This window comes from Ornithorhynchus anatinus, chromosome 7 (genome assembly GCF_004115215.2).
Source record: "Ornithorhynchus anatinus isolate Pmale09 chromosome 7, mOrnAna1.pri.v4, whole genome shotgun sequence".
NCBI lineage: Eukaryota > Metazoa > Chordata > Mammalia > Monotremata > Ornithorhynchidae > Ornithorhynchus > Ornithorhynchus anatinus.
In genome coordinates, this window is record NC_041734.1 from 66,922,172 (window position 1) to 66,949,792 (window position 27,621).

Sequence of the window (27,621 nt, forward strand, 5' to 3'; positions counted from 1 at the left end):
CGAGGCAGGAGGTTCTGACTGGGCTGGCTGATCTGCTGCCTCGGTTCCCCTCCCCCCCAGCAGGCACCCAAAGAAGGGATCCAGAGAGAAACATACAATTTTTATTAAATACAGGCGGCTCCGCCACCCCTCCTGCAATCCCAGGGGAAAGTTACAAAAATGGAATTTTCGCCCCGGCCCGGAAGCCGGGGGTCTGCCCGGCGCCGGCCCCACCTCCCGCGCCGGGGTTGCTGGCGAGGACCAGGGCAGGAGGTGGTTATTGCTCTGTGCCCTCGCCCAGGGGGTGGGCAGCTTTACTCAACGAAGCCACATGGGCTTGGGCAAGACTCTCTGCTCTCCGGGTCGGTTCTGCGGTGGCAGGGTGAGGCTTCCAGCCGGAAGAGCCCCGGGGGTCTTGCCCAGAGTCTACGTGGAGGCTCGGCCAGAGGAGGGGCCGCCCTGAGGCCTCTGTCGCCCTCCGGCCACTTCAGACCGAGGGGGTGGCCGTTCTCCACTGTGCTGGGGCGGGGTCCCGGTTCCCGGGCCGGGAGCGCCCCGCTGCCCCGGCCGAGGCACCTCAGCAGCCGTTCTCGGCCACCGTCACGGCCACGGCCACCGTCTCCAGGCTCCCGGGCTCCTGTTGGTCAGCGGCCGCGGCCACGCTTAAAGCTTCCTCCAAGCTCTGCGCCTCCTCCAGCTGCGGGGTGGACGGGGGAGTGCGAGAGTCATCCACCCGAATGCCAAAGGATATCTGGGGCTCTGCGAGGTGGCAGGGCCCTTCTAGACTGTGAACCCATTGTCGGGTAGGGATTGTCTCTATTTGTTGGCAGTCTGTACTTTCCAAGCGCTTAGTAAGGTGCTCTGCGCTCAGTAAGTGCTCAATAAATAGGATTGAATGAACGAACTGAATGAACAAATGAAGGGGCATCATTCATTCAAAGCAGCGGGGCTCAGTGGAAAGAGCCCGGGCTGGGGAGTCAGAGATCGTGGGTTCAAATGCCGGCTCCGCCGCTTATCAGTTGGTGACTCTGGGCAAGCCACTTCGCTTCTCTGTGCCTCAGTGACCTCATCTGTAAAATGGGCATTAACACTGCGAGCCCCACGTGGGCCAACCTGATCACCTTGTATCCTCCCCAGCGCTTAGCTCATAACGAGCGCTTAACAAAAGCCATCATCATTATTATTTATTGAGCGCTTCCTGTGTGCACAGCCACTATACTTGGAAGGTACAATTCGGCAACAGATGGAGACGATCCCTGCCCGGGAGCCCCCAGCCGGGCCCGTGCCTAGAACAGTGCTTAGCCGATGCCATCGTCATTGTTATTACTCGGGGCTGGGAGGGAGGGGGATAGCGGGGCTGGCGACGGGAGAGAGAGGGGAGAACGAGACACGGGCTCAAGAAGGGGGAGCAGATGGAGGGGTGCCAAGCGGACGGGAGGGGCTCCCCGAGGCGACCCCTCACCCGGCTCCGTCCTCCTGCCCCACTTACCTGCACGGCTATGTGGGTACCGTTGGCGGTGGCCAGCAGTGCCACCTGCTGATGATGGAGAGAAGCCACGGCCGCATCCTCAGACACCACGGCCCCGGTGGTGATGATGGCCACCTAAACCGATCAGCAGTGGGAGTACGAGGAGTTGGATCGATTAAGTTCTGACTTTGAAACGGGAGGCCGGGCCGGGGGGGGGGGGGGTCTCCCGCACCCCGATTCCCTCCTCCTCCTCCTCAGCCCCGCGTCCCCCCCCAGAACCATCTGCCCCCAAACCCCGGCCGGGGCACGGAGGAAGGCTGGGAGAGGACTGAGGATCGGGGCTTCGAGGGAGGGAGCCGGCGCCCAGAAGCTCCCCCGGCGGGGCGACCTGAGGGTGGGGCCGGTTCGGGGTCGGGATGGAGGATAAGGAACGAACCTGGCTCGGGGGGAGCCCCACCCCCTCAACCCATGGGCTTTTTGGCAGGGGTGGGGGGCGTGCGTTGGAAGGGGCGGGAGTGGAGCGAGAGAAGCAGCGTGGCCTAGCGGCTAGAGCGTGGGGCTGGGAGTCACAAGGCCCTGGGTTCCGGTCCCGGCTCTGCCACTTGTCCGCAAGTCATTTAACTTCTCTGTGCCTCCGTTACCTCATCTGTAAAATGGGGATTAAGACCGCGAACCCCACGTGGGACGGGGACTGTGTCCGACCTGAATAGCCTGTATCTACCCCGGCGCTTAGAACGGTGCCTGGCGCAAGGGAAGTGCTTAACAAATACCACAGTTATTATGATTATTATTATCTGGGGGCTAAGAGCACGGGAGGGGCAATTCCTGACATCCATCCTTACGTCCGGAGATGGCCCGTCATGCCACCCTAACTTCCCGGCTGGGTGACTCTGTCCCTTTGGAGTCTCTGACCCTCTCCCCATCCCGCTAAACGCGCCACAGTGTGGGGGGGCGGGGCCCAGGAGTTCCATCCTCTGACCCTCAGGACCTAGAAGACCCCCTAAGACTACGTAACAATGACAGCAGGGACAGGAAGAGACCAGATTGGGTGGCGGGGCAGAGCAGCGGGGTAAGGCAAGGCAGGATGAGACGAAGCTGTGGTCGGAAAGCTCGGTGCCCGGCACCTCCGCCCTCTCCTCCCTCCCCACCACTCTGCGGTACGTGAGAGGGTGGGGCCCGGGCACCCGTTGGCTGGTGGGCGCCACCAGCACCTCAGAGTGGCGGAGGATGAGCCGGAGCTATGGTCTGAGCCTCCGGGTGTCCCCGCGCTGGGGACAGTCTGGTCCATTCGCAGAAGGCGGGAGTAGAAGGGACCAGACCTCTGGCCGCCCCTCCCCGCTCCCCTGCTCGCCAAGCTCCCAGCTCCCTCCCGATGCCACCGCTGGCCAGGGATTGCCATGTGCGGCTCCCTGCAACCCCTAAGAGATGAGGCCAAACTGGTGGTAAACCCAGGTTCCCTTTTGCCACAGGGCTAGAGCAGCGGAGGGAGTCTGGCCCAAGCTGCCTTCAACCCACTGTGCCCCCCCGACTCACTTCCTCCTCTCCCTCCCCCAGCCACTCCCCTAGTCCAGGCTTGGGCCTCAACTACCCCCGACGGTTGGCCTCCCCTCTGCCCTCGGCAGCCTCAGCCGGCTCCAGGCCACCCACCCGTCCAGCCCCCCTCCACCGGCCACTCCCCAACCGAGACCGCAGCAGGAGCTCCGAATCACGCCAAGCAAGTCACAACCTTTGACCCTGGGCTTCTTGGTTCCGCCAACGGCACCCCCGTCCCCAGTCATGCCACCCTCTTGGCCACCACACACATCACCCTGCACCTTGAAGTGCCCTCCCCTCTTCTCTTCCCACCCTTCTTCCTTCCCCTCCATCAGAACCCCAAAGCCCATCTCTTCCAGGAAGCCAGGCCGGATCAAACCCACCTACCTCTGACGCCTCCCACGCTCCTCTGTCTATAACATGTGGGAGCCCAGTGTGATTTCTACCTTTCACTGATGCTTAAGTTTCCTTGTCTCTGTGTGTGTGTTTGTATTCGTGCCCCCCTCAATCTACATGATCTTGGACACTTGATAGTCTTCTCACCCCTAACCCCAGAGCCCTTATGCACATATCTTTAAATCATATATTGTAAATTACTTATTCATATTAACGTCTGTCTCCCCCTCTAAACTGTAAGCTTGCTACGGGTAGGGAACGTGTCTGCTAACTCTGTTGCAGAGTACTCTCCCAAAGCGCTTAGTGCCATGCTCTAGGAAGCAGAGAAGCAGCATGGCTCAGTGGAAAGAGCCCGGGCTTTGGAGTCAGAGATCATGGGTTCAAATCCTGGCTCTGCCACTTGTCAGCTGTGTGACTGTGGGCGAGTCACTTAACTTCTCTGTGCCTCAGTTACCTCATCTGTAAAATGGGGATTAAGACTGTGAGCCCCACATGGGACAACCTGATTCCCTTGTGTCTACCCTAGCGCTTAGAACAGTGCTCTGCACATAGTAAGCGCTTAACAAATATCAACATTATTATTATGCTCTGCACAGAGTAAGCGCTCAATAACCATGATTCATTGATCAGCTGTCAATCCCTACAAGGCAGGGACTGGACCTTCGCGCGTGTGTGTGTATGCACCCCAGAATGTCAGCTTCTAAAAGGCTGGGACTGGACGCACGCGTGTGTGTGTGTGTGTGTGTGTGTGTTTCGGGGGTGGGGGCAGGGACTAGGTCTTGTGCGAATTTTTGTGTGTTCATGCACATGCATCCCATCAGACTGTCAGTTCCTAGAGGGCAGGGACTGGACGTGTGAGTGTGTGGGTGCGGGCGCACAAGCACACCCCTCCTCAGACAGTCAGTCCCTAGAGAGCAGGGACTGGACCCCCCCTTCCCAGTCCCTCCCTCCAGTGTCCAGGACAATGTCCCCGTAGCCGTATCTTCCCCAAGGACAAGGTCACAGCCCCTGGAGGGCGGGGACAAGACCTCCAGTCGTCCGGCCTTCTCCCCCAGCAGCGGGACAGAGCGCCCAGTGCCACCCGTTGGACTGTGCTCCCGTGACCTCGCGTTAGCCGTCCCCAGCGGCCAGGGCCCGGGATTTCTCTGCCCTGCTGCTTCTCTCGCCAGTTCATCACACAGTAGGGAGACTTACTGAATTTCCCAAGAGCCTGGGGAGGGGGGAAAAGGGGTGGAAGGCATGCGTGGAGAGGTTCCAGCCCCAGGTCCCTGAGGAAGAGTGACGGCTGCAGGAATGAGGGATGAGAAGGGATGAGGGCAGAGGAAGGGGCTGGGCTTGGGGAAGGAGAGACAGGGATCTGGAGAGGAAGGGGAGTGGGTACCTGCTGTGCCCCGTCCTGAGTGATCAAGGCCACCTGGGGGCCCTCCACAGATTCGGTCACCACGGCCACCTGCGCCTGGACACTGCCCTCGTCCTTCACCCCTGGTGGGAATGGGGGACTCACTTTAGCCACCGATGCTGCTGACTGAGTTGGCGGTGGTGGGCAGAGATCCAGGGCCAGGGTCACTGGCTTCCTCCTGGTCTCCTGACCCAAGTTGGAGGGGCTTCTGGGTGCATTTGGACCCCAGGGGAAGGTCCCCCCCCATCAGCCCCGGGGTCTCAGCCTGAAAGCTTCTTGTGGGCAGGGAACGGGTCTAGCAGCTCTCTTGCTCAAGCGCTCAGTACAGTGCTCTGCACACAGTAAGGGCTCAATAAATACTGTTGACGGATTGAATCGAGGAGAAAGGAAGGAGAAGGGCCCACGGAGGCGGGGGGCCCTCACCCTCCAGCTGCTGCTCATACAGGGCCTGTTCACTCTCCTCCGTGGCCTCCAGCTCGCCGTGGGCGCTGCGCTTGTGCATGGCCAGGGTGGACGTCTGCCGGTACGTCTTGCCGCAGCTGCTGCAGGTGTACGGCTTGCAGTGTGTGTGCACCACGTGGTGCTTGTAGAGGCTGGAGTACTCGGTGAAGCGCTTCCCGCAGCCCGGCACGGTACACACGTAGGGCTTCTCTCCTGGGGGAGGTTGGGGCGGGTGAGCGGGAGGACGGGGCGGGTTGGCGGGCGGGGACAGGTCCTCCCCCCGGGCCCGCCCACCTGTGTGGATGCGCATGTGGTTCTTGTAGTTGGTGGCGCTGGTGAAGCCCCGGGCACAGCCGGGCTCCGGGCACAGGTAGGGGCGCTCGCCGGTGTGGGTGCGCACGTGAACCTTGCGGATGTTGGACGTGGTGAAGCTGCGGCCGCACCCCTCAAACGGGCAGCGGAACGGACGCTCGCCTGCGACAGCGGGATGGGAGCCGGCGGAGGAGAGGGTCAGGCGGGGGCCGCGGCAGGATCAGACCCCCGTTCGCACCACGGCCGCCCGGCCGAGCCCACGGGGGTCAGAACTGCCTCTGAACTGGCCAGGGAGACTGGATTCTGCTTCCGGGCACCTCCCCACGCCCTCCACCGCCTCGAGGGGCCCTGAGGGTGAGGTCCAGCTGACCGCTGGGTCCCGGTAAGGGCCCCGGGGGGAGAAGCCCCAGGGAGCAGGGTGGCTGTGTGTGGGCCCTGGCGGAGAGGTGTCTTGGTGGGGACAGGTTTGGCAAGGGGTGGTTGTGTGGGGCCCTAGTGTGTGTCGGGGGCGGGGAGGGGCTCGGCAAGGGGCAGCTACGTGGGGGCCCTGGAGAGGGGCGGCTGTTCGGGCAGCTGGAGGGGCGGAGGGGCGAAGGAAACGGCACCAGTGTGCGTGCGGATGTGTTTCTGCAGGTCCCCGGAGGTCTTGAAGGCCTTGCTGCACAGCTCCTCGGGGCACTTGTAAGGCTTCTCCCCGGTGTGTGTGCGCATGTGGCTCTTCAGTCCATAGCCTGGAGACGGGGGACGTGAGGGGAGGGGGCTCAGCCCACCACCCCCTCCAGGTTCCCACCCCCATCCCCTGAGCCCTCCAGGCTGGCTCCTCCCACCACCCTCCCCGGCCCGCCCCCTCCGACTGCGCAGCGGGAGGACAGGTCTCCCGGCGCTCTACCTGTGGCGAAGGCCTTTCCGCAGCTGGGGAAAGTACACCTGTAGGGGCGGTCCCCGGTGTGGGCTCGCAGGTGCACCTGGAGGGACGGGCGGAGAGAGTGGTGGTCCAGGGCGGGGGCGGTCAGGGGCGGGGCCGTCGGGGAGGGACCGCTGCGGGCTTACCTTGAGGTGATGGGCGGTGGTGTAGAGGCGGCCGCAGCCCTTGTACCCGCAGCAGAAGGCCCTCTGGCCCCGGGCGATGGGGGAGGGTGGCCGGATGTGCAGAAACTGCGGAGGAGAGTTCAGCCACCCGCTGGCTCTCCTCCCCGACCCCGGAGGCTCGGCTGGCGAGGCCCGGGCTTGGGGAGCGGAAGAGGTGAGGGCAGGGAGGCAGGGAACGGGCGGCCGGAGACCAGAGATCCCCGGAGGCCGGCGGACCGGCCAGCCAACTCCGGGCTCCCCGAGGGGGACAGAGAGATCATCGGGCAGGACGGGTCCCTCCTGGGCACATACCTGGGGTACGACGCCACTGGAAACTTCAGCCTTCAAGTGGGTGGGCACGCTGTCTTCCCCGCCGTCGCAGCTCTGCGGGGACCAGAGTTTCAGCCTAGGCCCGGCTGATCCCTACCTCTCCCCACTGCTCCCCCTGGACCGGGTCCTGGGCCTTCCCACTCCCTTTCTGGTCCCTGGGATCTGGGCCCCCTGCTACTCCCGGTAGCAGCTTGGAAACAGCGGGGCCTAATGGATAGAGCACGGGCCTAGGGGACAGAAGGACCCGGGTTCCGATCGCGGCCCCTCCACGTGTGTGCTGTGTGACCTTGGGCCTTTCTGTGCCCAAGTTACCTCATCTGTAAAATGGGGATTAAGACTCTGAGCCCCACGTGGGACAGGGACTGTGTCCAACCTCACTGGCTTGTATCCACCCTAGAGCTTAGGCTATCTTACCGGTACAAGCTCTCATAATATCCCGGCTGGATTATTGTGTCAGCCTTCTCTCTGACCTCCCTTCCTCCTGTCTCTCCCCACTCCAGTCTATTCTTCATTCCGCTGCCCGGATCATCTTCCTGCAGAAACGCTCTGGGCCTGTCAGTCCCCTCCTTAAAAACCTCCAGTGGTTGCCCATCAACCTCCGCAGGAAACAAAAACTTCTCATTCTGGGCTTCAAGGCTCTCCATCCCCTTGCCCCCGCCTACCTCACCTCCCTTCTCTCTTTCTACTGCCTGCTCCGCTCCTCTGCCACTCAACTCCTCACTGTCCCCCGTTCATGCCTATCCCGCTGTCGACCCCATGCCCACGTCCTACCACTGTCTTGGAATGCCCTCCCTCCTCACCTCCGCCAAACTCTCTTGCCCTCCTCAAAGCCCTATTAAGAGCTCACCTCCTCCAAGAGGCCTTCCCAGACTTAGCTTCCCCTTTTCCCTCTGCTCCCCCTCTGCCCTCTCCCCCATCCCCTTCACCTCCCCCTCAGCTAAGCCCTCTTTCCCTCTGCTCCTCGCCCTTCCCCTCCCCTCAGCACTGTGCTCATTTGTATATATTTTTATTACCCTATTTATTTTGTTAATGAGGTGTCCATCCCCTTGATTCTATTTATCGTGATTATGTTGTCTTGTTTTTGTCCGTCTGTCTCTCCCGATTAGACTGTGAGCCTGTCACTGGGCAGGGAATGTCTCTATCTGTTGCCGAATTGTATATTCCAAGTGCTTAGTACAGTGCTCTGCACATAAGCGCTCAATAAATACTACTGAATGAATGAATACAGTGCCTGGCACATAGTACGTGCTCAACAAATACCATAATTATAATTATTATTGTTGTTATTGTGTGTAAGCTTGGGAATGTGTGTGAGGATGTCAGCGACACCACACTGGGTGAGACCCACGTCCTTCCTTCTGAGAATTTGGTCTCCAGCAGCGGCATCATAGTCAATCGACTGTAGGACACTTGGGGAATGTGGGGGTAATTAACTAAGAGGTTGGGCGTCGGGGAGTTGGCCCCTCACACCCCTAATTTTTCTAATAACCTACGACAAACCTCCCCTCCTTAAATTTCCCCACACCTTTCTTGACCCTCGGGCTGCCACCCGTTAGAAGGGAAAGTTGGATAAATTCCCTACTTGCCACTTGCTGGGAAATTCCTCCTCTATGAGTTGGCCTGGAACTCACCGCCTCGAGCTTCCGTGGGGGCTCCCCGGTCCTGGGGGACTGAGGTCTGGTGAACCACAGTTGCGGGTCTGCCCTACCCACACCTTTCAAGATCTCGCTGACTTGAAGCAAGCTCCTCTGCCTTGCTTTTCCAGATCGGCGGGTCCTCACCGTGTCCCTGGAATCTCCCCCTCTGGCCCCTTCCTTGCTCCCCACCCCAAACCCTTGGTTTGTGCCCCTGTAGGCTCCTCCTAGTTCTAGTGAGACCTTTTGACGGTGAGGCCACCAGAAATACCGGCAGCACACCAGGTGCACACCCCCTAGGCCTACACAGTGAGTCTTAAATGTAGTCCCCGGCGCTTAGCACAGTGCCTGGAATATAGTAAGCGCTTTACAAATACCCCAGTGATTATTCAGTCATATTTACTGAGCGCTTACTAGGTGCAGAGCACTGTACTAAGAGCTTGGAAAGTACAATTCGGCAACAGATAGAGACAGTCCCTGCCCAACAACGGGCTCATGGTCTAGAAGGGGGAGACAGACAACAGAACAAAACAAGTAGACAGGCATCACTACCCTCAAAATAAATAGAACCATAGATAAATGCACATCATTAATAAAATAAAGAGCAATAAATATGTACACAAGTGCTGTGGGGAGGGGAAGGGGGAAGAGCGGAGGGAGGGAAAAGGGGGAATGGGGAGGGGAGGAGGGGCAGAGGGAAAGGGAGGGCTCAGTCTGGGAAGGCCTCCTGGAGGAGGTGAGCACTCAGTAGGGTTTTGAAGAGGGGAAGAGAGTTAGTTTGGCGGATGTGAGGAGAGAGGGCGTTCCAGGTCAGAGGTAGGACGTGGGCCAATGGTCGACGGCGGGACAGGCGGGAAGGAGGCACAGTGAGGAGGTATTCTAATTATAATTGCAGACCTCTAGCCTGTAAGCTCGTTGTGGGCAGGGAATGAGTCTACCAACTCTGTTGTACCGTACTCTCCCAAGCACGCACTACAGTGCTCGGCATATAGTAAGCGCTTAACAAATACCACCGACAGAACAGGACAGACGGTCCACTCGGCCCCTCCGCTCACCTTGCTGGCGTACTGCTCCAGGGCAGCCACCGTGTCCACGTTGAAGGCGGCCTCCTCTGCCTCCCCATCTGGCTCCTCCTCCTCCTCCTCCTCGTCCTCCTCCTCTTCCTCCTCCCCAGCCAGCTCCCCGAGCTGCGCGCTGGCCTCCACCTGCACGGTCAGCCCGGGGCTCTCCACGGGCGGCAGCGGCCCGGGGTGGTGGATGTAGGCCGTGGAGCCGTCCTCCAGCTGGACGGCCTCCAGGGCCCCGGGGTCAAAGCCCTCTGGGAGGGAGGTCCACCGTTAGCCTAGAGGGCGTGAGGATGGGGAAGGGGGTCCCCACCTCCCTCGCCCAGGAACGCCATTTTGGGGCGGAGGGGTGCGTGTGGAGCGGGGGGTGGTTCCGGAGAGCCGAGGGGAGGTGTCAGGGGCTAGCCGTGCCGTCGCGACAACTTGGGTCCCTTGGCCTAGGGCAGGTGGTCCACCAGGATCCCCCCACCCCCTTCCAGAGGGGCTGCGTGGTCCCCGCTGGAGCGCAGGCTCAGAGCGGAGGGGGCGGCGGGGAAGCTGGGGGAGCCCCCGCAGGCCCTCCGGCCGACGGCGCCCAGGGGCCCCTCTGGGGTGGACACCTTTGGGGGTTCGGTGGATGTAGGCCACAGTGCCATCCTCTAGCTGCACAGGCTGCCCGTCCTCGAAGGTGAGAAACTCTAGGGAAGAGACAGAGAGAGAGTCACAACTTCCCCCACACATCAACCCTGCGCCCCTTCCCAACTGTTCCCCAGCTCCCCCCCGGCCCACGGCACCTTCAGCTCTCTCTCAGGGTTAGACTTGGCAGCCCCCTGAGGGATGGGCATCCTAATACTACCTCTGTTTTCTTTCCCAGCGCTTAGTACAGCGCTCTTCATTTACTCAGTAGTATTTATTGAGCGGTATGTGCAGAGCACCGTACTAAGCACTTGGAATGTACAATTTGGCAACAGATAGAGACCATCCCTGCCCAATGGTGGGCTTACAGTCTAATCGGGGGAGACAAACAAAAACAAAACGACATAATCACGATAAATAGAATCAAGGGGATGGACACCTCATTAACAAAATAAATAATATATACAAATGAGCACAATGCTGACGGGAGGGGAAAGGGAGGGGGGAGGAGCAGAGGATGGGGAGGGGAGGGGGAGCAGAGGGAAAGGGGGCTCAGCTGAGGGGAGGTGAAGGGGGAAGGGGGAGGAGCAGAGGGTGGAGGGGGAGCAGAGGGAAAAGTTCTGCACAAAGTAAGTGCTCAATAAACTTTATAACTACTAGGTCACTGGCTCTTCCCCATAGAGTCACATCCCCACCCCCATCAAATCCCTTCCTCTCCCAACAGCTTGACCCAAGGCGGTGGCAGATTGTTCAGCAGTCCCCAAGGGGGAAGGGTAAGTGTGCAGCCGGGGGGGGGGGGGCGTGGGGGTCGTCTAGTGGAAATAGCACAGGATTGGGTGCTGGGAGACCTGGGTTCTAATCCTGGTACTTCCATTTTCCTGCTGGGCAACCTTGGGCAAGTTTCTTAACTGCTCTGGGCCTCAGCTGCAAAATAGCGATGAAACCCCTAGACTCTGAGCCTCACATGGGACAAGGATTGTGTCGGTCTGATCATATGCTATCTACCCCAGTGCTTAGCACATAGAAAGGGAAGCGGCACGGCCTGGGAGTCAGAGGACCTGGGTTCTAATCCCAGCTCCGCCACTCTTCTGCTGTGTGACCTCGGGCAAATCACCTAACTGTACTTGGTAGAGAGCTCTGCACGCAGTAAGTGCTTGATAAATACAACTAAGACTTACTTTCCTCATAGGTAAAATGGGGATTAAGATTGTGAGCCCTGTGTGGGACAAGGACTGCGTTCAGCCTGATTAGGGTGTATTTACTCCAGCGTTTAATACAAGCCTGGCATATAGTAAGTGCTTTACAAATACCATAAGAAAAAGAGTACTTTAAAAGCACAATTGTTATTTTTTATGAGCAACACCAGGCAACACAGTCAATCGTATTTATTGGGTGCTTTCTGTGTGCAGAGCACTTGGGAGAGTGCAGTAGAACAGACACATTTTGCAGTTAATAATAATAATAATAATGTTGGTATTTGTTAAGCGCTTACTATGTGCCGAGCACTGTTCTAAGCGCTGGGGTAGACACAGGGGAATCAGGTTATCCCACGTGGGGCTCACAGTCTTAATCCCCATTTCATAGATGAGGTAACTGAGGCACCGAGAAGTGACTTGCCCAAAGTCACACAGCTGACAAGTGGCCGAGCCGGGATTTGAACCCATGACCTCTGACTCCAAAGCCCGTGCTCTTTCCACTGAGCCACACTGCAGTTGGCACTCTACCAACCACCTGAGCGCAAACTGTGTCACAGAGAGCCCGCAGGACGTGGCGTATGGCCGGTGGGCCCCTAAGGGGCAACCCCGAGGACTGATTCATTCATTCATTCATTCAATAGTATTTATTGAGCGCTTACTATGTGCAGAGCACTGTACTAAGCGCTTGGGATGAACAAGTTGGCAACAGATAGAGACAGTCCCTGCCGTTTGACGGGCATACAGTCTAATCGGGGGAGACGGACAGACAAGAACAATGGCACTAAACAGCGTCAAGGGGAAGAACATCTCGTAAAAACGATGGCAACTAAATAGAATCAAGGTGATGTACAATTCATTAACAAAATAAATAGGGTAACGAAAATATATATAGTTGAGCGGACGGGTACAGTGCTGTGGGGATGGGAAGGGAGAGGTGGAGGAGCAGAGGGAAAAGGGGAAAATGAGGCTTTAGCTGCGGAGAGGTAAAGGGGGGATGGCAGAGGGAGTAGAGGGGGAAGAGGAGCTCAGTCTGGGAACGCCTCTTGGAGGAGGTGATTTTTAAGTAAGGTTTTGAAGAGGGAAAGAGAATCAGTTTGGCGGAGGTGAGGAGGGAGGGCGTTCCGGGACCGCGGGAGGACGTGACCCAGGGGTCGACGGCGGGATAGGCGAGACCGAGGGACGGCGAGGAGGTGGGCGGCAGAGGAGCGGAGCGTGCGGGGTGGGCGGTAGAAAGAGAGAAGGGAGGAGCCCCGCCCCTCTCCTGCCCCCATTGCGGCCTGCTCGGTGACTCGCTTTCCCAGCCTGGCTCATCCTTCAGTGCAGTGCTTTGCACACAGTAAACACTCTATAAATATGATTGAATGAATGAATCCCTGACCCTTCGCCCCAAAACCACCCGCCACACCCGCTACGAGAAGCAGCGTGGCCTGGCGGATAGATCACGGGCCTGGGAGTCAGAAGGACCTGGGGTCTAATCCCGGTTCTGGCACTTGTCTGTTGTGTGAACTTGGGCAAGTCACTTCTCTATGCCTTAGTTGACTCATCTGAAAAATGAGATTAAGCCTGTGAGCCCCATGGACTGGGTGCAACGTGATTTGCTTGTATCCACCCCAGTGCTTAGTACAGTGCCTGGCACATAGTAAGTGCTTAAATACCATGGTTATTATTATTATTGTTACCTGCTCCTGTCCTGCTTCTCCAGACCACAGCCCCCGCACGTTCTCCTTCTGATCCAATTCTTCTCCCTGAGCCTTGTGCCCCTCCTTTCCATCCCCGATCTTGCCTCAGTCATGCCCATGGCACAGCCCCTCTCCCTCCATCCCCCCGGCCTCCCATGTCCACAGCCAGTCAGCGTTGCCAGTGCCCTGCCAGGGCAGCCTTATGCCCGGCCCACCCCTGGCCAGCGGGGCTCCTCACCATTCTGGACCGTCACTTGGTGAATGTATGTGGTGGTCTCGTCATCCAGCTCAATCACCTGCTCCTCCAGGACCTTCTCTCCTGTAACACAGCCAGAGGAAGACACCGGCTTGGGGCGGGGAGAGGCGGTGGAGGACGTCAGCTGGGGGCTGGAGGCAGGGAGCCCATCCACCGGGGGTGGGATGGACCACCGCGTGACCTCGGAAATAATCCCACCAGCTCTAGGGGCCAGAGGGTCGCGATATATCGGCACAGGCAGCAAGTGTCGTGGTGCTTGGCAATGCCCGCCACAGGGCAGGAGGAACCTCCAAGCCCAACGTCTGGATCCGTTCGGAAACCCCACGGGGCGTCTCCTCTGCCTGCCACAACGGGCATCCCGACCCGTCCCCGGAGACGACGTGTGCCTGGGCAAGTGTGTGCTTGAGATGGGGGGCGCCGGGTGAGTCTGGGAGACCCTAATGCTCAGCCGAGGATCGAAGGGCAGAGATAAACAGAGGTTGGGTGAGGCAACGTGAGACGGACCCTCCCTCTCTCACCCCCGTCAACTTTGAGGGCCTGCTGGACGTAGGCCGTGGTTCCGTCGGTGCGGCACAGGCCGCACGTACACACACACCACACACTCTCACTTTCTCTCTCCCCTGGGTGTGAAGGCCCGGCAACTTTGAGGGCCTGCTGGATGTAGGCCGCGGTCCCGTCAGTGAGACGCGCGCAGGCTTGGTCTTGCAGGCGCACTCTCTCTCCCTGCCCCTGGTGCGAACTCCAGTCACCTCGGAGGGCCTGATGGACGTAGGCCATGGTGCCTTGGGTGAGGCGTGCGGGTGCACGCACACTCACACAAACACACACTCTTTCTCTCCCCACCCCCAGCACGACCGCCCGTCACCTTTGAGGGCCTGCTGGATGTAGGCCGTGGACCCGTCGGTGAGGGTGATCGCCTGCAGCCCCAAGCTCTCCATGGCGCCGGCAGCTCTCCCTCTCAGACATGAACTGGGCGGCAGCACCGGAAGCCACTACTGCGGGGAAGCGTCTCCTCCTGGGTCACAAACCTGAGGCAGAGACATTTGGGGATGAGAGACAGGGAGGGAGAGAGTTTTTTTAATGCTATTTGTTAAATCAATCAATCCATGGTATTAAGCACTTACTCTGCGCAGAACTCTGTACTAAGTGCTTGGGAAAGTAATCATAATATTGCTCTGCACATAGTAAGCGCTCGATAAATACAATCGAATGAATAATATTTATGGTATTTGTGAAGCGCTTACTATGTGCCAAGCACTGTTCTAGGTGCTGGGGTAGATATAAGGGAGTCAGGTTGTCCCACATGGGGCTCACAGTCTTCATCCCCATTTTACAGATGAGGGAACTGAGGCAGAGAGGGGTGAAGTGACTTGCCCAAGGTCACACGCCTGACAAGTGGCAGAGCCGGGATTAGAACCCACCACTTCTGACTCCCAAGCCCGGGCTCTTTCCAGGTACTAAGCGTTTGGGAGAGCACAGTATAACAGTAAACAGATCCATTCCCTGCTCACCACAAACTCGCAGTCTAGAGGGTACAAAGCACTTGGGAGAGTACATTCATTCAATCCTATGTACTGAGCTTTACTGTGTGCAAAGCACTGTACTGAGCGCTTGGGGGAGTCCAATCCAACAACAATGTGACCCCCGAAACCCCCCATCCCACTGTGCCCCGTGTGGGCTCGACACTCCAGCTGGGCTCCCTTGGTCCCAAGGGAGGCTCTCGCTGCTGGCAGGATGACTCGAGTTCTAATCCTGAGTCCACCACTTGCCTGCTGTGAGACTTTGAGCAAGTCCCTTCCCTTCTCTGGGCCGCTGCTTCCTCATCCATAAAATCCACAAAATTTGTTCCCCCTCTCCCCTCAGACTGGGAGATCCATGTGGGACAGGGATCAGATCCAATCTGATCATTCTGCACCTTCCACAGCGCTCACTACAGTCCCGGGCACAGAGAAAGCCCTTAACTACAAAGCCATGATGATTATTATTAGAACGCTACGGGGGATCTGAAGAAACTCTTCAGCACCGTGCGTGGCACGGCTAAGTCGGGCCCGTGTGCCACAACTTGAGTCTCCCTTAACGTGGGATGGGTCGAGAACGTATTATAAATTACTTATTCATATTAATGTCTGCCTCCCGCTCGAGACTGTAAGCTTGTTGCGGGCAGGGAACGTGCCTTCTCTGTTGTGTGTATTCTCCCAAGTGTTTAGTACAGTGTCCCGCACACAATAAGCACTCAATAAATACGGTGGACGATCGTGATGACGAGAGAATAAACGGAATCAGACACAAACCCAGACCCTCAGGGGAGTCGAGATCTATACACTGCGTGGTAGGGCAGAGGCACGGCCTCCCGGCGTCGAGGGGAGGAAAGAGACGCTGCGTACGGAGGGGAGGGGCCGAGAGAGAAAGCCCAGTGCCCGTCCTGGGGGGCTGCTCGTCTAGTTGAGGGGGAGACGGAGCAGATCCACGGGCTTGCTGGACTGAGAGCTTACTATGTGCAGAGCACTGTTCTAAGCGCTGGGGTAGATACAGGATAATCGGGTTGTCCCACGTGAGGCTCACAGTTAATCCCCATTTTACAGATGAGGTAACTGAGGCACAGAGAAGTTAAGTGATGCCCACAGTCACACAGCTGACAAGTGGCAGAGCCAGGATTCGAACCCGTGACCTCTGACTCCGAAGTCCAGGCTTTTTCCACTGAGCCACGCTGCTTCGCTTAAGGTAGGTGGGAGGGAGACACAACCTCGGACGCTGCGGTGAGAAGGAAGAGATACGTCCCTGCTGTCGAGGGGCCGAAAGCTAATCATTTGCTAATAATAATAATTGTGATATTTAATAAGCGCTTTCTATGTGCCAGGCACTATACTAAGCGCTCGGGTGGATACAAGCAGATCGGGTTGGACAGAGTCCCTGTACCATTTAGGGCTCACAGTCTTAATTCCTATCTTACAGATGAGGGAACTGAGGCACAGAGAAGTGAAGCGACTTGCCCAAGGTCACGTGGCAGACAGTGGCGGAGCCGGGATGAGAACCTGCGACTCCCAGGCACATTTTCCATCCACTGTGCCATGCTGCTAATAACTGTGGTGTTTACTATGTATCAAACCCAGTACTGAGTGCTCTGTACTGTGGGTTTCTTATTAGTAATCACTGTGGCCTTTAAGCGCTTACTATGTGCTAAGCACTCTACTACGGGCTGGAGTAAGTTTAAGATAAGCAGGTCGGACACAGTCCCTCTGTCCTGCATGGGGCTCATGGTCTAAGTAGGAGGGAGAACAGCTAACAAATCCCCATTTTACAGACGAGGAAACTGAGGCACAAAGAAGTGAAATGACTTTCCCGGGGTCTCCGAGTAGTCAGTGGGTAGATCTGGGTTTAGAAACTGGGTTCTGTGACTCTCAGGACTGTGCTCTTTCTACTAGGCCAGGTTGGTCCTCCCCCAGGGGGAGAGGGAGTCCTGGCCGGACCCTCTGGGAGGTGAGCCCCTTCTCCCCCAGGGATGCCACAGGCAAGCAAGCCCCTGGGGCGTTGGACCAGCCCCCTGGGAGGGAGGGGAATAATAATAATAATAATGGTATTTGTTTAGTGCTTACTCCGTGCCAGGCACTGTACTAAATGCTGGGGCAAATACCTGCTAATTGGGTCGGACCCGGTCCTTGTTCTACATGTGGCTCCCGGCCTTAATCTCCATTTTACAGATGAGGTCCCTAAGTACATACAAGTGAAGTGCCTCACACAGCAGACAAGTTGCAGAGTCGGGATTAGAACTCAGGTCCTCCGACTTCCAGACCTGGGGTGGAAATGCCCAGGACCCCTGCCCTGTTGGGGTCTATTCTACCCTCAGGCCCACTAGTGAAGTGAGATGTCTTAGGTGAGAAGCAGTGTGGTCTAGTGGATAGAGCATGGGCTTGGGAGTTAAAAGGACCGGTGAACTACTATGTGGGACAGGGATTGTGTCCACTCTAATTAGCCTGTATCTACCCCAGCACTTAGCACAAGGTAGGCGCTTAACAAATACCATTTTGAAAAAATAAAGAGGTTGGGGGTAGTGAGAGAGATTTGGGAGCTGCCCTCATAGAGGTGTTAAGCTGAGAGAGCAAGGGAGCGAGTGCAAACTGAGAAGGTTCTGGGCAGGGAAGGTGTCAGTTTATTGTTGTATTGTACTCTCCCAAGCGCTTGGTACAGTGCTCTGCACACAGTAAGCGCTCAATAAATACGATTTACTGACTGACGACGACTGAGGAGGATCAGGCAGGCGGGGAAGCGGGAGAGGACAATGAGGAGCTGAGGGTGTTTGTGACGGGGAGATATGGAACAGCTAGCACCTGGCGATTTTGATTTTGTCAGCAAAGTAGTTGGTCAGCTCATCGTGATGAATGAGGAGAGAATTGGGGACGTTGAAGGTTTCAGGAGGGGGCTACCGGTCTGGGCTAGTAGGTGAGGCCAGCGGGCCTGGGAGTCGTTGAGGGAGGAGAGGTACTTCGGTTGAGAGGAAATGAGCAGGAGGTGAGGACGACACCGAAATGGCCCAACTTGGCCCAACGCTTGGGTTTCCACCGGCAGCGTCCCGTGGCCTGAGGGTGGGAGCGGAGAAGGCGAACCGTGGACGTGACCCATGAAGGGTGGTGAGGTGGGGGTGACCGAGGGATGGGGGAAGAGTTGGGTTCCAAGGAGACGATGGAGTCGAGGGGGTGGATTTGTGCATCTAGAGCGGATGGGGGTGGTTTTAGGTGACAAAACGCTGCTTCGTTTTCTACGACCTGCCCCTTGGATGTGAGAGGGCGGCTTCGATGGAGTGAAGCCGGGGGAAGCCAGATTGGAGGGGGCCGGGGAGAGAATTGGGGGAGAGGAAATGGGAGCAGCGGGTGTAGACAACTCTTTCAATAGAGACGGTAGACCTGATTCCCTGCCTCAAGGAGCTCATAGCCTAGTGGGGGAAAGAAAGCTGTTGGAGAATTAGGGACCATTCTTCCGACAACACACATCATCCGGACAGAATGTAAAACGATGCTGGAATAAACGTCACGTGCAGGGGAACCGTTACAATATGCGTCTCGTCACTTGAGTTTTCAATCGCCCGTTACCAAAAAACTAACTGTAAAGTCTTAAAACTATCCAATCGGCTGAACTGTCGATTCAAGGGGAAATGGATAGAGTCCTGTGAGCAGCAGGACACAGGATAGGCCTAAATCAGTCCATGTCTTCCAGTTCCTCAAGAACTTCCCGTAGTTGCCCATCCACCTCCGCATCAAATGGAAATTCCTTATCCTCGGCTTTAAGGCGCTCGATCGGCTCTTTCCCCTCCTACTTTACCTCTGACCTCACACTACAACCCAAACCGATAAAGATGATGACCTGATCCCCGCCTTCAGGGAGCTCACAGTCTAGTGGGGGAAAGAAAGCTGTTGCAACATTAGGGATCACTCTTCCAACCACGCACAGCCTCTGGATGGAATGTAATGAGATGTTGGAATAAACGTCTGTGTGTAGCGTGGCTCAGTGGAAAGAGCCCGGGCTTGGGAGTCAGAGATCATGGGTTCGAATCCAGGCTCTGCCACTTGTCAGCTGTGTGACTGTGGGCAAGTCACTTCTCTGTGCCTCAGTTACCTCATCTGTAAAATGGGGATTAAGACCGTGAGCCTCACGTGGGGCAACCTGATTACCCTGTATCTACCCCAGTGCTCTGCACATAGTAAGCGCTTAACAAATACCAATATTATTATTATATGCCGCTCCCCTAACACCTATTCTCTGTACCTCGATCTCGTCTACCCCACCACCAATCCCTTGCCCTCGTTCTCCCTCGGGCCTGTAACTCCTTCCCCCTTTAGATCCGACAGTTCACCGCTCTCCCTGCCCTCAAAACCTTCTGAAAAATAAATTTAAAAAATCACATCTCCTCTAAGAGGCCTTCCCCGACTAAGCCTTCATTTCTTCCCCCATCTGCCCTCCCCTCTGCGTCGACTCGGCAGCGTACCCCTTGAGCACTTTGATACTCACTCCAGCCCCACAGAACTTATACCCTTACACTCCACTATCTCCCCTTGTCTTATGCCGTCGAGTCGTCTCTGACCTGTAGCAACCCCATGGACACCTCTCCCTGAACACCCCCCTTCCATCTGCAATCGTTCTGGTAGCGGATCCACAGAGTTTTCTTGGTAAAAAACACCCAGCCATGATTTATTTTAACATCTGCCTCCCCGTAGACTGTCAGCTCTCTGTGGGCAGGGATCGTGGCTACCAGCTCTACTGCATTGTGCTTTCCCAGGCACTTATCCGGTGCTCTGCATACAGTAGGCAATGGAAATATACCACTGATGAATTTGATCGGACCTGCAGGAGCCACCCCCCACCCCATCGCAGCGCGGCAGGAGACCCAGGTTAACGAGGAAGGGACTTGGGGATCCTCTGCCTGATATCGGTGCTATTGTGGACCCAGGAAGAATTGTGTCTTCCTGAACAACCATCCACACATCCTAGGAAGTGGGTTATTCCCAGAGCTGCAGAACTGTGGATTTGTGACCCCTGAGAACACACTACTTGAGGTTGTACCGGACATAATAATAATAATAGTATCTGTTAAGTGCATGCTATGTACCAAATGAAGTGGGGGAATCAGGCTTCCCCCGGCTTCACTCCATCGAAGCCGCCCTCTCACGTCCAAGGGGCAGGTTGTAGAAAACGAAGCAGCGTTTTGTCACCTAAAACCACCCCCACCCCTTCTAGATGCACAAATCCACACTCTCGACTTCATCGTCTCCTTGGAACCCAACTCTTCCCCCATCCCTCGGTCACCCCCACCTCACCACCCGTCATGGGTCACGTCCACGGTTCGCCTTCTCCGCTCCCACCCTCAGGCCACGGGACGCTGCCGGTGGAAACCCGAGCGTTGGGCCAACTTGGGCCTTTTCGGTGTCGTCCTCACCTCCTGCTCTTCACTTCTTCTCCACCGAAGTACTTCTCCTCCCTCAACGACTCCCAGGCCCACTGGGAGGATGAAGTCAGGAAGTGAAGAGGTTGGCGAAGAAGGGGTCGGAAAGGTAGGAGGACAATCAGGGCAGAACCGAGGCCAGAGATCATCTTTCAGAAAGATGGCCTGGTTGCCAGGGTCAGAGTGGCCCAAAAAGTTGAATTAGACAAGTAGGGAGTTTTAAATTTAGCTAGAGGAGGCTGTCAGAGACTTTTGTGAGACCACAGAAGCGGCATGGCCCAGGAGAAAAAGCACAGACTTGGAAGTCGGAGGACCTGGGTTCTAATCCCAGCTCTGCCGCTTGCCTGCTGTGCGACCCTGGACAATCACTTACCTTCTCTGTGCCTGTTTGCTCAGCTGAAAAATAGCAATTAAATATCAGTGCTCCCTCCTACTTCCCCACGTGGGACAGGGACTATGTCTGACCTGATTATTTTATGTCTACCCCAGTGCTTAGTGCAGTGCTTGGTGCATATAAAGCACTTGAAAGGCTATCGCTAATGATTAAGCCGCCTCTGCGGTGGGAAAGTCAAGTCTCTTCTTGAGAGGGTTGGCGCAAAGAAAAAAGAGAAGCGGGGACGGGGTGGCAGTGAAGCACGGCTCCGGGAGAAGGGAGATGGAGCGGAGAGTGGCTTGGAGGGGCAGGAGCGTTGGGAAATGATTTTTTGGAGAACATCCGGGGAGGAAAGGGGGCAAACGAGGTTGTTGACATCAGCGCCAACGGGGGTTGAGGATAAACCGCCCTCCTCTTTCATTTAATCGTACTTATTGAGCACTTACTGCGTGCAGAGCACTGTACTAAGCGCTTATAATAATGATGGTATTTGTTAAGCGCTTACTATGTGCCAAGCACTGTTCTAACCGCTGGGGTAGAGACAAGGTCATCAGGTTGCCCCACGAGGGGCTCATAGTCTGCACCCCCATTTTAATAATAATATTGTTGGCATTTGTTAAGCGCTTACTATATGCAGAGCACTGTTCTAAGCGCTGGGGGTAGATACAGGATAATCAGGTTGTCCACGTGAGGCTCACAGTTAATCCCCATTTTACAGATGAGGTCACTGAGGCACAGAGAAGTGAAGTGACTTGCCCACAGTCACACAGCTGACAAGTGGCAGAGCCTGGATTCGAACCCATAACCTCTGACTCCCCAGCCCTGGCTCTTTTCACTGAGCCACGCTGCTTCTTGGCTCTATGGGAAGTGGTGCGGTCTATGGGAAAGAGCACAGGCTGGGGAGTCAGAGGTCGTGGGTTCAAAACCCAGCTCCACCACTTGTCTGTTGTGTGCCCTTGGGCAAGTCACTTTGCTTCTCTGTGCCTCAGTTGGCTCATCTGCCAAATGGGGATTAAGACTGTGAGCCCCATGTGGGACAGGGACTGTGTCCAACCCCATTTGCTTGTATCCACCCCAGCACTTAGTACAGTGAGAAGCAGCATGGCTCAGTGGAAAGAGCTCGGGCTTGGGGGGTTGTGGGTTCTAATCCTGACTCTGCCGCTTGACAGCTGTGTGACTCTGGGCAAGTCACTTCACTTCTCTGGGCCTCAGTGACCTCATCTGTAAAATGGGGATGAAGACTGTGAGCTCCATGGGGGACAACATGATCACTTTATATCTCCCCCAGGGCTTAGAACAGTGCTTGGCACATAGTAAGTGCTTAATACCAACATTATTATTATTATTCTCTGTGCCTGTTACCTCATCTGTAAAATGGGTATTAAAAGTGTGACCCCCTGATCACCTTGGATCCCCCCCAGCACTTAGAACAGTGATTTGCATAAAGTAAGTGCTTAGCCAATACCACCATCATTATTATTACAGTGCTGGGCACCTAGTAAGCGCTTAACAAATACCAACATTATTATTCTTTTCTGTGCCTCAGTTATCTCTTCTGTAAAATGGGGCTTAAAACTGTGAGCCCCTGATCACCTTGGATCCCCCCCAGCACTTAGAACAGTGCTTTGCACATAGTAAGTGCTGAATATCACCATCATTATTATTATTACAGGGCTGGGCACCTAGTAAGTGCTTAACTAATACCACCATTATTATTCTTCGCTGTGCCTCAGCTACCTCTTCTGCAAAATGGGGCTTAAAACTGTGAGCCCCTGATCACCCTGGATTTCCCCCCCCCCAGCATTTAGAACAGTGATTTGCACATAGTAAGCGCTGAATATCACTATTATTATTATTATTATTATTATTATTACAGTGCTGGGCACCTAGTAAGCACTTAAATACCAACATTATTATTCTTTTCTGTGACTCAGTTACCTCTTCTGTAAAATGAGGCTTAAAACTGTGAGCCCCTGATCACCTTGGATCCCCCCCCAGCACTTAGAACAGCGCTTGCACATAGTAAGTGCTGAATACCACCATTATTATTATTAATATTATTATTATTACAGTGCTGGGCACCTAGTAAGTGCTTAAATACCACCATTATTCTTCTTCTCTGTGCCTCAGCTACCTCTTCTGTAAAATGGGCATTAAAACTGTGAGCCCCTGATCACCTTGGATCACCCCCCCAACCCCAGCACGTAGAACAGTGCTTGCACATAGTAAGCACTGAATACCAGTATTATTAATATTATTACAGTGCTGGGCACCTAGTAAGCACTTAACACATACCAACATTATTATTCTCTGTGACTCAGTTACTTCTTCTGTAAAATGGGGCTTAAAACTGTGAGCCCCTGATCACCTCAGCACTTAGGACAGTGCTTTGCACATAGTAAGTGCTGAATATCACCATTATTATTATTACAGTGCTGGGCACCTAGTAAGCACTTAAATACCAACATTATTCTTCTCTGTGCCTCAGCTACCTCTTCTGTAAAATGGGCACTAAACTTGTGAGCCCTGAACACCCTGGATTCCCCCCAGCACTTTGGACAGTGCTTTGCACATAGTAAGCGCTGAATACCACCATTATTATTGCAGTGCTGGGCACCTAATAAGCGCTTAAATACCACCATTATTCTTCTCTGTGCCTCAGCTACCTCTTCTGTAAAAGGGGCATTAAACCTGTGAGCCCCTGATCACCTTGTTTCCCCCCCCCCCACTTAGAACAGTGCTTTGCACATAGTAAGCGCTGAATACCACCATTATTATTGCAGTGCTGGGCACCTAGTAAGCGCTTAAATACCAACATTATTATTCATCTCTGTGACTCTGTTACCTCTTCTGTAAAATGGGCCTTAAAACTGAGAGCCCCTGATCACCCTGGATCCCCCCCAGCACTTAGAACAGTGCTTTGCACAAAGTAAGTGCAGAATACCAGTATTATTATTATTATTGCAGTGCTGGGCACCTAGTAAGCACTTAAATACCACCATTATTCTTCTTTTCTGTGCCTCAGCTACCTCTTCTGTAAAATGGGCATTAAACCTGTGAGCTCCTGATCACCTTGGATCCCCCCCAGCACTTAGAACAGTGCTTTGCACATAGTAAGCGCTGAATACTACCATTATTATTATTGCAGTGCTGGGCACCTAATAAGCGCTTAAATACCACCAATATTCTTCTTCTCTGTGCCTCAGTTACCTCTTCTGTAAAATGGGCATTAAGCCTGTGAGTCCCTGATCCCCCTGGATCCCCCCCAGCACTTAGAACAGTGCTGTGCACAAAGTAAGCGCTGAATACCAGTATTATTATTATTGCAGTGCTGGGCACCTAGTAAGCACTTAAATACCACCATTATTCTTCTTGTCTGTGCCTCAGTTACCTCTTCTGTAAAATGGGCATTAAACCTGTGAGCCCCTGATCCCCCTGGATCCCCCCCCCAGCACTTAGAACAGTGCTTTGCACAAAGTAAGCGCTGAATACCAGTATTATTATTATTATTGCAGAGCGGGGCACCTAATAGGCGCTTAACCCATACCATCATCATTATTATTACCGTAATAATAACGATTATTAGGGCGCCGGGGGCTTCTGCAGGTCCCAGTTGGGCCCTAGGGATGCTCGGAACCCAAGCGGGACCAGGACCGGCCCGTCTCCAGGGCAACGGGGGCGGGGCCAAAGGGGGGATGGGACCCCCAAAGGGAAAGGGGGGGTCCCCGAGGGGAGGGGTGGGCTAGAGGCCAAAGGTTAAAGGTCGGGGGGAGGGGGATGTCGGGGGAAGGGGCTGGGACGGCTCCTGCGGGGGGAGGGGGTGGGCTCCGAAGAGGGAGACGTACTGGCCGCCCTCCCACCGTGCTGGACACCCCCCCCCGGGGGTTCCCGCCGACCCCCCGACGGCCACCGACCTGACAGCCCCCGTGGCCCACTCCGCCGACAGCCCGCCATGCACCGGGCCCCGTCCCAGCGCCGGCCCCGGAACCTGCCTGCAGCATAATTCTCCCGCCCCGCGCGCGGCGCTCTAGCCTCCGCATTCAGGTTCCGGGGCGGCGGCCGCGCCTCTCCCTTCGCCCCGAAAGCTGCATAACCGCAGCGCGGACCCACCCGATGCCGTTGAAGGCTCCGGGCGGACCTTCTGCAGATCCTGGTTCCGGGGCCGCGGAAGACGCGGCGAAGGAGGCTCTCTGAGCTCCGGCGTTGACGTCGGCTGAGTGGGGGGGGCGGAGTGCGGAGCAGGAGCGTGATGACGTAGGACGTCCCGGCCCGGCGGCCCCTCCCCCGGGGTTGCCATCACCATGGCAACCCATCAACTGCCACCCGTCCATCAGTTCCTCACGACCCACCGTGCCCCCCCCCAGTCGAGAATAATACCAATAATAACTGCTATATTAGTTAAGCCCTTACTATGTGCTAAGCACTGGGGAAGAGACAGGTTTTTATCAATAATAATAATAATATTGTTGGTATTTGTTAAGCGCTTACTATGGGCCAAGCACTGTTCTAAGTGCTGGGGGAGATACAAGGTCATCAGGTTGTCCCACGTGGGGCGCACAGTCTTCATCCCCATTTTACAGATGAGGGAACTGAGGCCCAGAGAAGTGAAGTGATTTGCCCAGTGTCACACAGCTGACAAGTGGCGGAGCTGGGATTCGAACCCATGGCCTCTGACTCCCAAGTCCGGGCTCCTTCCACTGAGCCATGCTATAATAACCCTTACTGGTCATGGGTTCAAATCCCACCTCAGTCGCCTATCAGCTGGGTGACTTTGGGCAAGCCGCTCCACTTCCCTGGGCCTCAGTTGCCCCAGCTGTAAAATGGGCATGAAGACTGTGAGCCAACCTGAGAAGCAGCAGGGTTTAGTGGATAGAGCATGGGCCTGGGAGTCAGAAGATCATGGGTTCAAATCCCGGCTCCACCGCTTGTCAGCTGTTTGACTTTGGGCAAGTCACTTCACTTCTCTGTGCCTCAGGTACCTAAACTGCAAAATGTGCATTAAGACTCTGAGCCCCATGTGGGACAACCTGATCACCTTGTATCCTCCTCACTGCTGAGAACAGTGCTTTGCACATAGTAAGCACTTAGCAAATGCCATTATTATTATTATTATTATTACTTACTAAGTGCCAGGCACTGTACTAAGCGCTGGGGTGGGTACAAGCACATCGGGTTGGCTGCAGTCTCTGTCCCACATGGGGCTCACAGTCTCAATCCCCATTTTACAGATGTGGTAACTGAGGCCCAGGGAAGTAAAGTGACTTGCCCAAGGTCACCCAGCAGACAAATGGCAGAGCTAGGATTAGAACCCCTGATCTAATAATGATAATAATGTTGGTTTTTGTTAAGCGCTTACTATGTGCAGAGCACTGTTCTAAGCACTGGGGGAGATACAGGGTCATCAGGTTGTCCCATGTGAGGCTCACAGTCTTAATCCCCATTTTACAGATGAGGGAACTGAGGCACAGAGAAGTGAAGTGACTTGCCCACAGTCACACAGCTGCCAAGTGGCGGAGCCAGGACTCGAACCCATGACCTCTGACTCCCAAGCCTCTCCACTGAGCCACGCTGCTTCTCAATCCCAGGCCCATGCTCTATCCACTACGCCATGCTGCTTCTCAGGTTGGACACATTTGTTTGTCCCACGAGGGGCTCATAGTCTCCATCTTCATTTTAGACGTGAGGTAACTGAGGCACAGAGAAGTGAAGGGACTTGCCCCGGGTCACACAGCAGACAAGCAGAGGAGCAGGATTGGAACCCAGGTCCTTCTGACTCCCCTACCCGTGCTCTAGCCACTAGACCAACTGCTGCAGTTGAGGACTTTTTTCTCTTCCGCCCTAACCCCACAGTGGGCTTTCACTCTCCAAGAGAAGCAGCATGGTGTAGTGGATAGAGCACAGGGCTAGTAGTCAGAAGGTTTGGGGTTCTAATCCTGACTCTGCCACTTGTCTGCTTAGTGACCTTGGGCAAGTTGCTGTACTTCTCTGTGCCTCAGTTACCTCATCTGTAAAATGGGGATTGAGACTGTGAGCCCCACATAGGACAGGGACTGTGTCCAACTTGATTTCTTGTCAGCTGTGTGACTGTGGGCAAGTCACTTCACTTCTCTGTGCCTCAGTTACCTCATCTGTAAAATGGGGATTAACTGTGAGCCTCACGTGGGACAACCTGATTACCCTGTATCTACCCCAGTGCTCAGAACAGTGCTTTGCACATAGTAAGCGTTTAACAAATACCAACATTATTATTATTATTATTTGCTTATATCTATCCCAGTGCTTAGTAGAGTGCCTGGCACATAGTAAGCACTTAAGAAGTACCATAATTATTAGAACACATTGCCTCACTAAGAAGCTCTCAAACTAAAGTGGTTTAGTGGAAAGATCCCGGGCTTGGCAGTCAGAGGTGGTGGGTTCTAATCCCCGCTCCGCCACTTGTCAGTTGTGTGACTTTGGGCAAGTCACTTCACTTCTCTGGGCCTCAGTTACCTCATCTGTAAAATGAGGATGAAGACTGTGAGCCCCATGTGGGACAATCTGTTGACCTTGTATCTACCCCACTGCTTAGAACAGTGCTCTGCACATAGTAAGCGTTTAACAAATACCAACATTATTATTAAACTAGGTCTGGCTAGCGGGCTTGTGGTCTGGCTAGAGGGTCAGGATATAGCCCTGATGTGACATAAGATGTCTTTGGGTCTGGGCAAAGGGGACAGGGAAGAGCCTGCAGTGGAAAAAACCCGGGCTTGGGAGTCAGAGGTTATGGGTTCGTATCCCGACTCTGCCCCTTCTCAGCTGTGTGACTGTGGGCAAGTCACTTCACTTCTCTGTGCCTCAGTTCCCTCATCTGTAAAATGGGGATGAAGACTGTGAGCCTCATGTGGGACAACCTCGTTCCCCTGTATCTACCCCAGGGCTTAGAACAATGCTCTGCACTTAGTAAGCGC

The 27,621-nt window shown here is 55.4% G+C and overlaps 1 protein-coding gene across 4 annotated transcripts; it reads right to left on the bottom strand.

The window, feature by feature from the left end:
• Window positions 1-79: 79 nt before the first annotated feature.
• ZNF76 (zinc finger protein 76) lies at window positions 80-24,882 on the bottom strand. 4 transcript variants are annotated; one of them, XM_029069893.2, is made up of 14 exons: window positions 24,785-24,882; window positions 14,236-14,398; window positions 13,353-13,433; window positions 10,224-10,301; window positions 9,616-9,878; window positions 6,909-6,980; window positions 6,579-6,683; window positions 6,418-6,493; window positions 6,134-6,259; window positions 5,511-5,690; window positions 5,199-5,429; window positions 4,758-4,858; window positions 1,469-1,582; window positions 80-676 (listed from the first exon to the last, which is right to left on the bottom strand). In XM_029069893.2, exons 2-14 carry the CDS (start codon window positions 14,306-14,308, stop codon window positions 557-559), a joined length of 1,620 nt encoding a protein of 539 aa, XP_028925726.1. In that variant the 5' UTR covers window positions 14,309-14,398; window positions 24,785-24,882; the 3' UTR covers window positions 80-556. The 4 variants fall into 4 exon arrangements, with proteins under 4 accessions (XP_028925726.1, XP_028925725.1, XP_028925727.1 ...); XM_029069892.1 differs by lacking the exon at window positions 24,785-24,882 and adding an exon at window positions 24,589-24,660; XM_029069894.2 differs by lacking the exon at window positions 24,785-24,882 and adding an exon at window positions 24,240-24,337.
• Between the last annotated feature and the right edge of the window lie 2,739 nt (window positions 24,883-27,621).

What these genes read in the sequence shown, in the direction of transcription:
- ZNF76 (XM_029069893.2), bottom strand. Translation starts at nt 14,308, where the DNA reads ATGGAGAGCTTGGGGCTGCAGGCGATCACCCTCACCGACGGGTCCACG. An exon ending in CATCCACCGAACCCCCAAAG is followed by an intron (nt 9,879 to 10,223) that starts GTGTCCACCCCA and finishes CCTCCCTCCCAG; the next exon opens with AGGGCTTTGACCCCGGGGCC. An exon ending in CCAGTGGCGTCGTACCCCAG is followed by an intron (nt 6,684 to 6,908) that starts GTATGTGCCCAG and finishes TCTCCTCCGCAG; the next exon opens with TTTCTGCACATCCGGCCACC.